The sequence below is a fragment of the Neopsephotus bourkii genome, unplaced genomic scaffold (genome assembly GCF_033783945.1).
Source record: "Neopsephotus bourkii isolate Nb327-2 ecotype Australia unplaced genomic scaffold, CSIRO-AGI_Nbou_v1 NB_1508, whole genome shotgun sequence".
NCBI lineage: Eukaryota > Metazoa > Chordata > Aves > Psittaciformes > Psittacidae > Neopsephotus > Neopsephotus bourkii.
Genome location: NW_026901984.1, coordinates 4,707,109 through 4,719,712, shown reverse-complemented (window position 1 = coordinate 4,719,712; position 12,604 = coordinate 4,707,109). Strand labels below are relative to the sequence as shown.

At 38.0% G+C, this 12,604-nt stretch overlaps 1 protein-coding gene across 7 annotated transcripts in view; it reads right to left on the bottom strand.

Moving 5' to 3' along the window:
* Positions 1-12,604, bottom strand: part of TENT4A (terminal nucleotidyltransferase 4A) — a 64,865-nt gene that overhangs the window by 16,275 nt on the left and 35,986 nt on the right. For 5 of the 7 annotated variants that reach the window (XM_061369659.1, XM_061369658.1, XM_061369661.1 and 2 more), the window contains 2 exons: positions 8,262-8,362; positions 7,832-8,004 (listed from right to left, as the gene is read on the bottom strand). In XM_061369659.1, coding sequence (XP_061225643.1) covers positions 7,832-8,004; positions 8,262-8,362 — 274 coding nt within the window. Of the gene's footprint in view, positions 1-4,250; positions 4,321-7,831; positions 8,005-8,261; positions 8,363-12,604 lie in introns of all 7 variants that reach the window. The other 2 variants (XM_061369663.1, XM_061369662.1) reach the window with 1 other exon arrangement.

Below are 12,604 nucleotides of genomic sequence, written 5' to 3'. Positions count from 1 at the left end.
TCCCATAAGTTTCATGTGCAATCAGTTATGAGCTTTCTTCCCACGATTCTATATGCATGAAAAAGTGGTGCCTTCTGCTTTGTCTCATGATGTAGTGAGCTGAGAAGTTTCAATTGAGTTAACAACAGCTACCATTTTGAGCTTTCCATTTCCAAGACAATTTGTTTTTAAAAGCTGGAGATTAATTCATGGTCCCAAGTCTGCCAACTTTTGGCCCAGTGGTAGACTCTATCCTAGGAGTCAGTATTCAGAAATTAAAACTTAAACAATAGAATGCACACTTCCTCCTAATGTGACAGATTTGAGTTTTACACCCACTCCCACCACCCCAAGAATGAAGTACAGAGGTTTTGGCAAACAGGTTCTTAATGTTTCCATTCTCCAGACTTCTCCCACTAATTAAACATTTTTTTCCCTTTCCCACAACATTCAAGAGCTGGAAGCTGTGAGGGAACAATGACCATTTCAGTAAAAACTGTTCCATCTCTGAAAGCAAAGAACCGAAAATAGTGAGATAATTGGTGTTTATAGTTAACGCTTTATGCTATATAGATTTTTTTTTTTCATGTGTTCCTCTCCTTTCTCACAATTAAAGTGATTTAACAGGTAACTGCTGTCAATCTTAGTCCTTTTGCCTCTATTCCTGTTCTGGTCTTCTCTTTTATACCTGAACTAGCATTTAACATATGTATAAGCCAACTCATAGAGGTGAACCACAGAAACAGTAATCACCTTGTTACTAGCTTCACCTTCCAAATCAGCTCGACACAGGATTAGGTGAACATCAGTGCAGAAAAGCAGGAGCAGCCAGTGAATAGAAACATCCTGAGCCACAGCATCAAACTACTGGATTGTCTTAGAAAAAGTGTAAAACCACATTCCTTGGAACACAGAGTGACACCAGAAAACTTCAGGCATTTCATAGTTTAGGGCCACATACAGTAAGAGAACTTCAGTGCATGCTCTTGCTTGAATGGTTTTAGCCCCAGCATACTTAACTCTGCTTCCAAGGTGATTTCATGGATTATAAGCACCCCCCCATCTCATTTCTTTCACATGAGCTTGTGCCATTTCCCCTTTTGGTGGGTGGAGCCATAACTTTAACTATGCTGTAAATAAAGTTGAACTGAGATGAACAAAATTTCTACTTCTTATGGGCAGTCGTGGGATAGACAATTTGCATCAATTCTTGCATCAATCAATTGCACCACTTCCATTTACTGGCCTATAAACAATACAAAACAGTCTCAAGTAAAAAACAAAACAAAACCAAAAAAGAAACCAAAAAAAGAGCAATTGGCTGATTTTTCTGGCTTTAAGTCAACTTCATCACAAAAAGAAAATATTACGGCCATTGTGCTTACAGGAAGGGAAAAGTGAAAGAAGAGATACAGTAAACACAAGCAAACTGAAAAATATGCATCCTTCAAAAGCATTAGTGTTTGTTTTAACAGAAAGACAACTAAAGTGTAATCTAATTAGTATTTACCAAAACTAAATACAAACACAGCATGCCTTTAACATCGCCATATTGGCTGACTGTGGGTTTATTCCATGTTTTATCAGTATTCACTGCATTTCAGACAAGCCATCTTATATAAAGGTCCCAGAAATATGTAATTTCAAACTTCCTTTGTTACCACCAATACTTAAATTTCACAGGCTTTCAATTGGTCTGTACTGTTAACAATACAGTAATAATTTAACTTACTGTTTTTCAAGTTAAGCAATTATAGGACTCATAACACAAGCTAAACATATACCACACTAGAACAGAAATACTGAATTTAGGTTTTTCTTCCATCCTAAAATAGCTTAAGTACTTGTTTGATTTTAGAGGGGGTTATTTGGCTTTTCTTGCAGGGTAGAGAATGTTAAAGTATGGAAGAATACAACTAGCCTTTGGCATGAGAAAATAGAGTGAGCTTAACTTACAAAATTGTGTGCTTCTCTCTAGCACCATAGTAGTAAAACCCAATTTTATTTGCCGATTTATACATTTGATCTTTACCCTTTGCTGCTTAGAATAACTTAGTAACATTACTTTATAATTCTGTGTTCAAAATTGTTCCTCCTGCAGCTCTGCATAAATTTACTTCCAGAGGGTTCAGATAAAAGACTGCTCTAGCGACTGACACAGAAGAACTGAAAGAGAGCATGAGACAGTATAGGACAGCACATGGTCAGAGATACGGGTTAAAAACATAAATATGAGACTATATGGTGAAAGAGGAAAACAGGGAAAAGCAGCACTGGAAAAATTTGCTCTCCTCTAGTCTACAGAAACTGTTAGTAATCTGCACAGCAAGAATAGGAAAAGGTTTTAAATGATTTAGGGCTTAAAATCTTAAATTCCCTAAATCAAATGTCAACCAAATGCTTTTCCCTAGTATCATCAGGTTGTTTGTGTTTGTATGCCCAGGAGTTGCCCACTGCTTTATCTGGAAACAAACTGGCTGCAAGTCAGCACTTTTATCTTTTTTTAAAGACTAATCATCATGAGGCCTACTTTTCAGAGCACTTACCTCTGTTTGTTCAGGATGGGGGGGGAGGGAAGGTAAAATCTGCATTCTTGTACAAAAAGCTGATCATCTATACATATATTTAAATTGTTACTTTGGTTAGGACATGTGAATATTCAGGCATGCAGAAAGCAGGAAAATCTTTGTAACTCTTGTTCTTGGACAGCTCCAGGCCACCCCCCTTCTCCCTCTCCCTACACACACAATTTCAGAAGAACCGTACATATTAATCAGTCATCAAGACAGATTTAACAAGGCTACAAGAAGAGCTGTTACAGTAACTATTCTGAAGTGTCTGCTCCTCTACTGCAGATAAGCACATGCCTTACACCTGCAAATTTAATTGCTTTTAAAAGCTCAACATTTATTAGGGTAAGGTATGTTACATACTCTCACCTCTAACAGTGAATAGGGAAGTACAACAGTTCCTGCTAATAAGCTGAAATTCACAGTCTTTGACTACTAGGAAGAAAGGGGAGATGGTGATAACTTCATTAAGCATTTTGAGTTCAAGTACTAAGCCACACCTACTACAGAGTAAGTAACAGTTTTAAAGTCAGTGTGGATCTTGTGAGCATTCAGTAGAATGATAGGAATAATGAGTACTAGTCAGTCATATTTATATACTACTCTCACATGTAAGCATCTGATCAAAGTACCGAGTATGATAATATACTTGAAGACAGTGCAAAGACACATTCCATGAAAACACTGAAGATACTGCTCGGCCTATTCCCTAGCTGATGGGGGTGGAACGGGGGGCATATGACACCCTGATGTTCTGATGGAAGGTTCTTATAAAGCCCGAACAGCAACGGCTACAGCAAAGATTTCAGGAACAGTTGGAAAGAACATACTGTAAATGTTAAGAAGTTAAATAGAGGCAAGGATTGTGCTCTCCCCCAAACCAGGCTACATCAGTATTTTGTTCACTGAAACTTCAACTACTTTGACATGACTGTGTGGTCTTGAGAAGGCAGAATTCTTCACAAACTAATCTTGTCTTAAAAGCCCGAAGAACATTATCACCTGAAACACTGTGATAAGGTGTATGAAATTTCTCAGACCCAAACTTCTAACAGACAACTTTGAAAATCTGTGCTGGACTGGCTATGAGATTATGTATCTGTTAGGTAGCAGAAAAGAACTTTAAAACCTTCCTACAAGACATTACATCTGTTACTAATATGCAGATACCACTGTCACATAAAATGCTATGCTTTATTTGGCATAACATCATCAAAACTGCAGAGCATACTTTGCACCAGGAACTATACCAGACAAAAAATGAGACTGCAAAAACATACCTAGGATTATTTTTACTTGGCAGAGACTGTTTATCAGGCAGCAGACATTCTCCAGCACTACTTCAGGACATCCTGAGCTAATAAGAAACAGCTTTCCACAATGCTTAAGCAAGAAGAAATCCAGGTCATTAGTTACAGAGTGCAAGTCCAGAACAAAAAAAAAAAGGCACTCAGGAAATAAAAAAAAACGCATCTTCAATAGGAATTTGGTCACCGCTTGGGTTCTCAGACTGACATACGCAACTAGCCAGAACAAGCAGAGAGTTGGGGGCAAACATAGCTTATTTATTCTTGTTTCAGATTAATAATAATAATAATAATCACTTAGTTTGATGAAGGTTAAAGTGAGATTTCTTAATGCTAGAGGCTTATTTTCTATTGTGGAACAGTTTGCAAAAGTTTGCAGCATTTTGCAACTTACCTGCTTGCATGAGTAAGTGAAGAACACATAATGTGCCTTTTTGTCAGGCAGCGTATGGTATCTTAAATACCTACACAGCAGAATATTTCATTCAGAAAAGACTTACTACGTAGATCAGTTTGATAATTAACAGAATCCAGAGAAATGTACACAGTCGAATACATGCTGATAACTGGATTCCGTGTATCCGTAGTCTTATTACCGCATGTTCCTCAGTTTGCCCCGATAATTAATGCTTATATTCTTCACAGAGCTGATGTAACATGGTGGACACTTTAGTATGTTGCAAAGAACTGCATTAGAAGTACCAGTGAGAGAGTCAGAGTTCTGTATTATGTACAGTAAGACAAACCCATAAACTGAACAGCTATCTCACTAATAGTGATAACAGGAGACAGATTTCTCTCCTACACAGTGTTTGATCCAAAATTTACTAGCCCTTATGAAAGCTTTCTTTTGTGGCTAAGATTTCACAGTTTGCTAGGACACTTATGAAAGACAACACAACTACAATTTCATTAGCCAGACAGTGCTAGCAAAAGCCATTCTGTAAATAGTTTTGCTGCCTTGGAAAATCCATGAAAGGATGTGGATTATAGGAGTTATGATTTAGTCTCAGATCAAGCTCTTCATTTTGGGCTGTACCAATAGTGGCCCAGAAGTGTGCTCCCCTACAAGCTAGTCCTGGATATGCAGAGATGAAAGCAATCGTCTTCCTGAGCTTGAGGCAGTGTACTCAGGAAAAGTGTACACATATAAAATATATGGAGAAAGAGAAGGCTGTCCTCAAAGGAGGCAGCTCTCTTGTTCCTCAGTGATACACAAGTTCTAATCTTCAAAAGTATGGTCTCCATCAGTATGGTCTCCAAAGGAAGGAAAGCTGTAGCAGGAATGCCAAGAACTCAGGGTAGCAACTTCAAACTCTTACATTGTGAGTACATACAAAAGTCAACAGGGTGACTTCTAAACATTAGATCTGGTTTATGGCAATCCAGTCTCCAGAAAAACCTGCTCCTTTTCATTGTTGTATTCTGACACCAGCTCCTTGAATAAATGTACAACCATTGCTATCTGAAGTGTCCGTAAATCCAAGACACCAGGAGCCTTGCCTATTCAGCCACTGAGCCATATTTACAGAATAAGGCAAAATCTGTAATGCTGCCAGACCTTCAAGGAAGCACATGCTTAAAAACCATACAGAATGCTGCATTATACCCAACTAAATAGACCACTGTTATGACCAACTATTAAACTATAGGGTTTAATAGGAATTCTAGGATCTCTATGAGCTTTGATAACGCTTGCATGCTTAACATATACTGTTAATACTGCTTTCAGGACATTTTGACAAATAGATGGAACACCTCCAAATTTACAGCTAGTGTACAGTGATGCAATGACTTCAGAATATAGTTACCTCTGTGCTAGAGTGGACAACTGGAATACTTGAACTTCAGTAGAAGCTGGAGTTCAGGGAGGGGCAACAGAACCAAATAAAAGTCACAAGTTGCCAAGCCTATTTCCTTTTCCTCAGCTTAAATGAGTTGACTCCAATTATATTGGCAGGCAGGTCTCAAAGGTCAAGATGAAGCTGATTACTATTACCAGTGAAACTTTAGCAGTAAATTGAAAAGCAAATACACTGTCAAGTCTCTTAACTTGACAGCTAGGATCTTGTAGTTGATACACAGAAAAAGATACTCTGCAGTCACTCAAAACACATCTCCAGAAACAGTGTCTGGATGCAGATCTTGTGCTTAAGGTAAACCGTGACACCATAGGAATGAATATTTTGCTATTAATACCTTAACTAATGGGAAAAGATCAAACTGTCCATCTAGGATCTCCTTGCCTACTGCATTTTCTTCATCTGTACCTTGCTTTCAGTCTCCAGTATCAGAGAAGTCCAGAAGATTAAATGAATACAGAATCATTCCTGAAGAACAATCCTTTCACAAGGTCAGAGCTAACACTACCTATAGTTCTACAGTGATGAGATGCACTGTATTCATACTCCCTTGCTCTGAAGCTGGTACCAAAGTTCACCAATTCATACCTATTTAGAGTGCAGCAGAAGTTTTGGCATAAATCTCACCTGTCACACATGCTAGATATTCCTTTGCTGGAACCTGGGCACAGGATTATGCTAGATCATGCCACAGATAGGCTCTTCTAATCTGGTACAATAGGCTTCTCTTCCTGAATTAGTTGCAGCTCAAGACTGTTCAACCAGAACTTGCTCGCCTTCACATATCCAAGTTCAACTTACCAGTTATTTGTCAGAAACCTGCCATTCCAAATTAAGATAACATGCTGGTAGTCTAATAAGGACATAATACAATAGAAAACCAGGGCTTAAACTATGGTCTGTCACAAGCACATAGGCATAAGGCTTTTTATTTTGTTAGAAAGGGTAGAATTTCCGTTTACATTGTGGATGCCCAAACTGGCTGCAGGTCTTTCTTGTTGAGAGCTTCTTCTTCACCTTTCTCTAATTTCTCTGGCATCAGGCAATAAAGTTTCATCTTCAACATCAGGCAAAAAAGGACTAACAGGAGGTCACAACCACTCACTACCTGTTATGCTGGGAGGGCAAAATCCTGTGGAAATATTTGCATTTTTCCCTAAAACTTATTGCAGCAAAATCTTTCACACTGACATACTCAAACCAGAAGCACGGCTACAAGTATCACTGGCAAGCATCATGCCATTCTTTTTCCATTAGCCAGATGGTACAACTAAAACATTTACCATTTTCACTAGACAAGTGAAAAGACAATTCAACACAGAAAATCCAGTAGTGTAAATGCACCACAGAAAGCAACCAGAACACATACAGAAGGCACTTGTCCCTCAAAAGTTATTATATTTTTACTGAATACAATTCTCAATCTGTACTTCCATATTAGACTAGTTTTTGAAATCAGTCAAGAAACAGGTACTTGGACCTCTCTTGGCATTATCCAGTTATTCATTATTGTAATTAACTGAACATTACATCTTGTTCCAGTTAATACCTCTTCAGTAGATTTATAATGAGCACCTCATGCCATGCAATGCAATTCTGTGCTTTATAATCTCCACTGTCCAATTCTGTGTTGATTTTACTCCATACTGAAACAAAAACACCTTACAGAATCTTAAGATTCTGGGAACATACCTGAAGAGACTACAGCCTGCTTGACTGAATATAGTAAGGAATATTATTCAGCTCCATTTGGGGTGTGGGGAAAAAGGACCAGAATCCGACAATTGGAGATTTTGCCTGACGGAAAGACTTATGAAGATGTATTCTTTACTCTTCTACTTAATTAGTTAGTGTTAACTTGGGGGTTTCTATTTTTGTTACATCTAACTACTACCACAAAGAGCACCAAAGATTTAGGGTGGAATTAAGACCTGATTAATTAACTGAAAAAGTTATTTTATTTCAGTAATTGCTCTGAGCAGGGGAAGGTATTAATCTGCTGTTGCAGCTTAGGGATAGTATCATATTAACTGCTGTTTTATCAGTAAAGGCTTTGAAGAGAATTATAAACTCTTCTTCTTGTGAGTTTAACCCATTAAAAGGAAAAGCTTACAATGTCACTGCCGGAGAGGGATGATACAGAAGAGGCAGATGAGCCGGAAGATAACTGTTGTGTACTAGCCAATGACAAAGCCAAGCGCTGGTTGTAGGATGGTTCTGAGTCTCTGTTTTGTTGCTGTTCTCCATTGCACGGAGCTATGTGGTCTCTTATTTTCAACCTATTATCTGTTAACAGAAAACATAAGTATCATTTCAGAGCACAGAATACAAACACATGGGCCTCAAAGTCTAAGAGTTGCGATTTAACACGCTAACTGAAAAACAGGCTCAGAGAAAACTAGTCTTGGGTTAGAGATTTACAAATTCCTTTTACTTTTTCCTGCATTTCTGAAAGTGATTAATTTCAAGGCATGAGTACTTTGAATTACATCAAATTCAAGAAAAAAATTTATGTTGGTTTCAAAGACTCCTGCTATACCTACCAAGTTCAGGTGATAAATTAATTTTGCTCCCCCACTTCTTTTTAATCCAGGCCCTGTAGTCAATCACTTCTTGGGTCACTTTGATGATTCTACCTAATGTGCTAAAAAAATTTTTCAATTAAGTATTAAATAAAGACTGTTGGTTACATATTTGCACGCATTTCAACAAGCAATCAAATTATGCTAGAAGTCAGTTTAATATATCCCTAACCAAAGAGTCCTACTGAAATTTCATTGCCTTAGCACACCATTTAACCCACCAATGTGTCACAATTTTTAAATTAGTATGTTACTTATCTTCTACCATACTAACATGCAAGCCTTGACACATAGGTAAGATTTTTACTTTGTATTTCTAAATAGGATGCATCTTAATTATCGAGATCATACATGCAGATACCAGTGTACCTGATAAAAGCAATTTATAGGTTCTTGCATTTCTCAATGCAGAAAATATTTTCTCCACAATCTGGATTACAACAGTCATGAGACACACTGAAGACATTAACCTCCCAGCTCCTCAAGCTATAGACAGCTTCATTAGTCTTTGCTTACAGATTTGCAAGACAGCTTGAAAGGTGGAACACCCCCCCAATTATAAAGGAAGTACCATGGATCGTGAGGTAGTGGAAGTAAGACACAGACTGGCTCCAAAACCAAAGTTAGACTTTAAGAAGATCTTAACAGCAAATGGCACAGAAAAAAAGCCCAGATGGTCCTGCTGAACAGTGACCAGTTATGAGCAAGCACAAATCAATGTTTTTCCAACATGCCTTCCCAATATTCAGCTATTTGAATTATAGTTCTACTTAAGCAAAAGTTGTATCCTTGTTTGAGCACTAGCCTTTCAAGCTTTCCTTTCATCAGGGACAAGTGGCTGAAACACTGAACTCCATACTCAAGATACATGAAGGACTGGCTATTGTACAAAACTGGGCTGTGACAAATTAGCATCTCGGAGAAGCTGATGTTATTTTAGTTTTGAAAATCTTCAGTGGTTACAGTTAAGCTTATTCTGTATTTCACATTATAAAGGTACACTGTACCTGTACTGGAATGTTTATTTGGTTTAGGCATAACGGAAAAGGAGGACATGCGTCACCTAAAAGTATCTGGACTACCTTTATTAGGTCATTTTATAGTAACACTTTAAAAAGGAGCATTAATTCTCCTACTGGTTTAAACATTACTATTTCATGCAACACCAGACAACACACATTCCATGTTTAGTCTTCCACTTCTAGAGATATGTCAGGATGTTATTACTGAAAAAAACAATCCAGCATTGTAATATTATTTGGTTAAATATTTGCTTAACTAAGTTATAAGTCCAATAGCTGCAGAAGGGCCTCCCCCTCATGGATAGAATTAATGTCATCCACCATTCTATTTACACGTAATGTAGATAAAATGATGCATGTTGGAAAATAAAATCTTGAATTTTACATGCAGGTTGTCACCACTCAGCAGCTAAAGATCTGCATTCTAATAGATAACTCTTTGGAAACCACAGTTCAATAGCTAAGTAGAGCCAACTAAGAAAGGAACAAATAAAAAAAGAGGACAGTATTTTGTTGATGTATACTCCATGATATAACAGCATTTTAAATACTCAGTGCAGTTCTGATTTCTCAATCTCAAAAATGGAAGTTAAGCCAGAGGAGACAGAATGAAGACAGGGATGACAAATACTGCAGAGATCAGCTGTGGCCCTGAAGCTGCAGTTTTCAAGACAGTAATGCCAGTATAGGGCTCAAACATAGGCTGGGTCTCTTCAGCACCATGATAGAGAAGGAAATCTTGAACCAAAAAATTTCATTTGAGAATGTCTTCAGAAAGATTTGAGGTTTTACTCCAGAATAACCTATGCATTTCCCAACTACTACCAGCTGTGTTCTTAGAACCAGAAAATGAACATGGAGTGACAGAAGTTTTTATGAAGGAGTCTGTCAAGTCTGAAGCTTCTTGGAATATTTTCCCAGAAACAAATCAACAGTCATACCTTCATACACCAGAAGGAAAATGAATGATATAGAATGTTATTTTTATCAGCTTGGGTGACTGATACATCAAAACTGTCTCCTGTCAAATAGGCATAAATAGTGAAACTACTGTTACACCAACAATTACAGCAGAGTTAAAACATACAGAACCTTTGTAGAAATCTCTCATTAACTGATTTCACAGACAGAGATCAAGGCCCCAGCCTCTCATTTTACCACAAATGGTAAGAAAATAATTCTAGAAAAATAAGAGAAATTTGCCAAGTTATAAGCTCAGGAGTTCTAAGGCAGATCTATGTTACATTGCTTGTATGCCAAAATTAGAAACATTCATTAGGAGACATAAGAAACTGAAAGGTAATTAAGGCTATACTGCCACATACTTAATATAGCAGCAAAGAAGGAAATGTGATCAAGTAGATACTACTCTCAAGTACACCATTTCATATGTATGTGACTCAAGCACATCCACAGGATCAGAGAACAGTGGATTGTTGGGTTTTTAATAAACATTTAAAAATTGTGCTTGTATTTTCTTTTTTTTTCCAAACTGAAAATGCCTGGGAACAAAAAACCTATTAATCTACCCCACCACTAGTATAAGGAAATTCCACACTTTTGGATTGTTGTTGTCTTTTTTTGCTAAGGCCAGAATTTATACAGAAATATGGGACACTCCCACAACTCTTCTTGTTTCGAAGATGTGGTTATCCAGTTAACTGGTTCATAAAATTAGACAGTTCTCCTATGAAAGATACCCCTCTGAGGTTTTTTCCTTAATACTACCATATAGTAAAACTAGGAATACCTCCATTATTTTATAAGAGCTTAGAAGCTCCTCTTTTTACACATTGCAAGCCTTCAGGTCATAGGGTACACTTTCTAGCTGTCACTACAGCACAACTACAGTGTAAGTAAATCTTATAACAGGCTCAGATTGCTGCCATAAGATTCTGTAAAATCAGATACCTAAACCTCCAGCCAGGCTCCAAATGAGTGAGTACCAGAGCAGGAATAAAAACCCCATACAGTCTGTGAAAGAACAGTCAGAGTAACTGTTCAGTAGGCTTTAACTGAGCTTACAAAATACGCCCCTGGTATTAAAAGGACAATATAACCTAAAAGCAGACTAAGAACCACGAGCATGACAATAAAAAACACAAACATACCACCCCCCCAAAAAAACCCCTACAACACTAAAACAGACAAATACTCTGTGCAGAAAAAGCTGATATTGCTGATACCTCTCTAAAGAGACTGCATGATTCTAATGACAGCCACCCACCCACCATTCAAGATGTGAAGCAAAAGGAGGACTGTTTCAAACAGCACATTTCTGCTTTCTGTGTCAGCAGACCTAGCAGGAAAATTTAACATTCCCTTTGACACCTCCCAGCACTCTCTTGGCCAAGCAGGGGCAATCCAAACCTAACATACAGACCTGTTAGCAGTTAGACCAGCTGAACACTATCGGTTGTACACTAGGACAAGACCAAACAGCTTTCAAGCACAGAGATGGAAAGCCCACTTTATGTATGGCCAGACTACTGTCATTGTGAAGATTATCACCTGTAAATGACAACTCCAGTCATGCAATAGCAAAACCCTGCCAAGGCTGCCTCAGACTCTGGCCTGTGGCATGACAGTCCCTTTCCCTCATTCACCTGTACCACATGTCTGGCACCAACAAGAAGGAACATATTACCAATCTGCAACATTAGGAAACAAAGCAAGGACTCAAAAGTCAAGTTATAACTGAAAGGACATTTCAAAGCACAAAAAATCTTCCCTTCCCTGCTCCACAGGACATCTTCTGCCTCCCAAATGTGGCTACACTGCTGTTTAGAGATGCAGTCTGAGCACGCATTTGTATCTGAACTATGCAACAAGCCAACATGTAAGCCAACAGCTTTATCTACAGATATATGTATTAACACCAAAGGATGAATCTTTGTTACATCCAGCTCAGCATAACTTACGGTCATCAAATGGTACAATACCATTCTCTGCATCTTCCCCCAAATGTGAACTTCTAATGCTTCTCTTGCTTCTGATTTGCCTATCAGATGGGAATCTGTTTGCTCTAATAAAATCTACTGAACTATTTACCAGCCTCTTCTGAGCTGATCATGAAGGAGGATGGCTGAGATAGGCTGGAGACAAAACAGCGTTAACGAATTTCTGTAGCTGTAAGAACTACCTTCAGGACTCAGCTAACTGCTGTTTCCACAAAGACAGAAGACAGCTTTCAAACCCCATTACATTCCAGATATCATATTTGGAAGCTTGAAGGAAGATGCTGGTAAGAGTGACTTGAATCTACCCTTCATAATTCTGTGG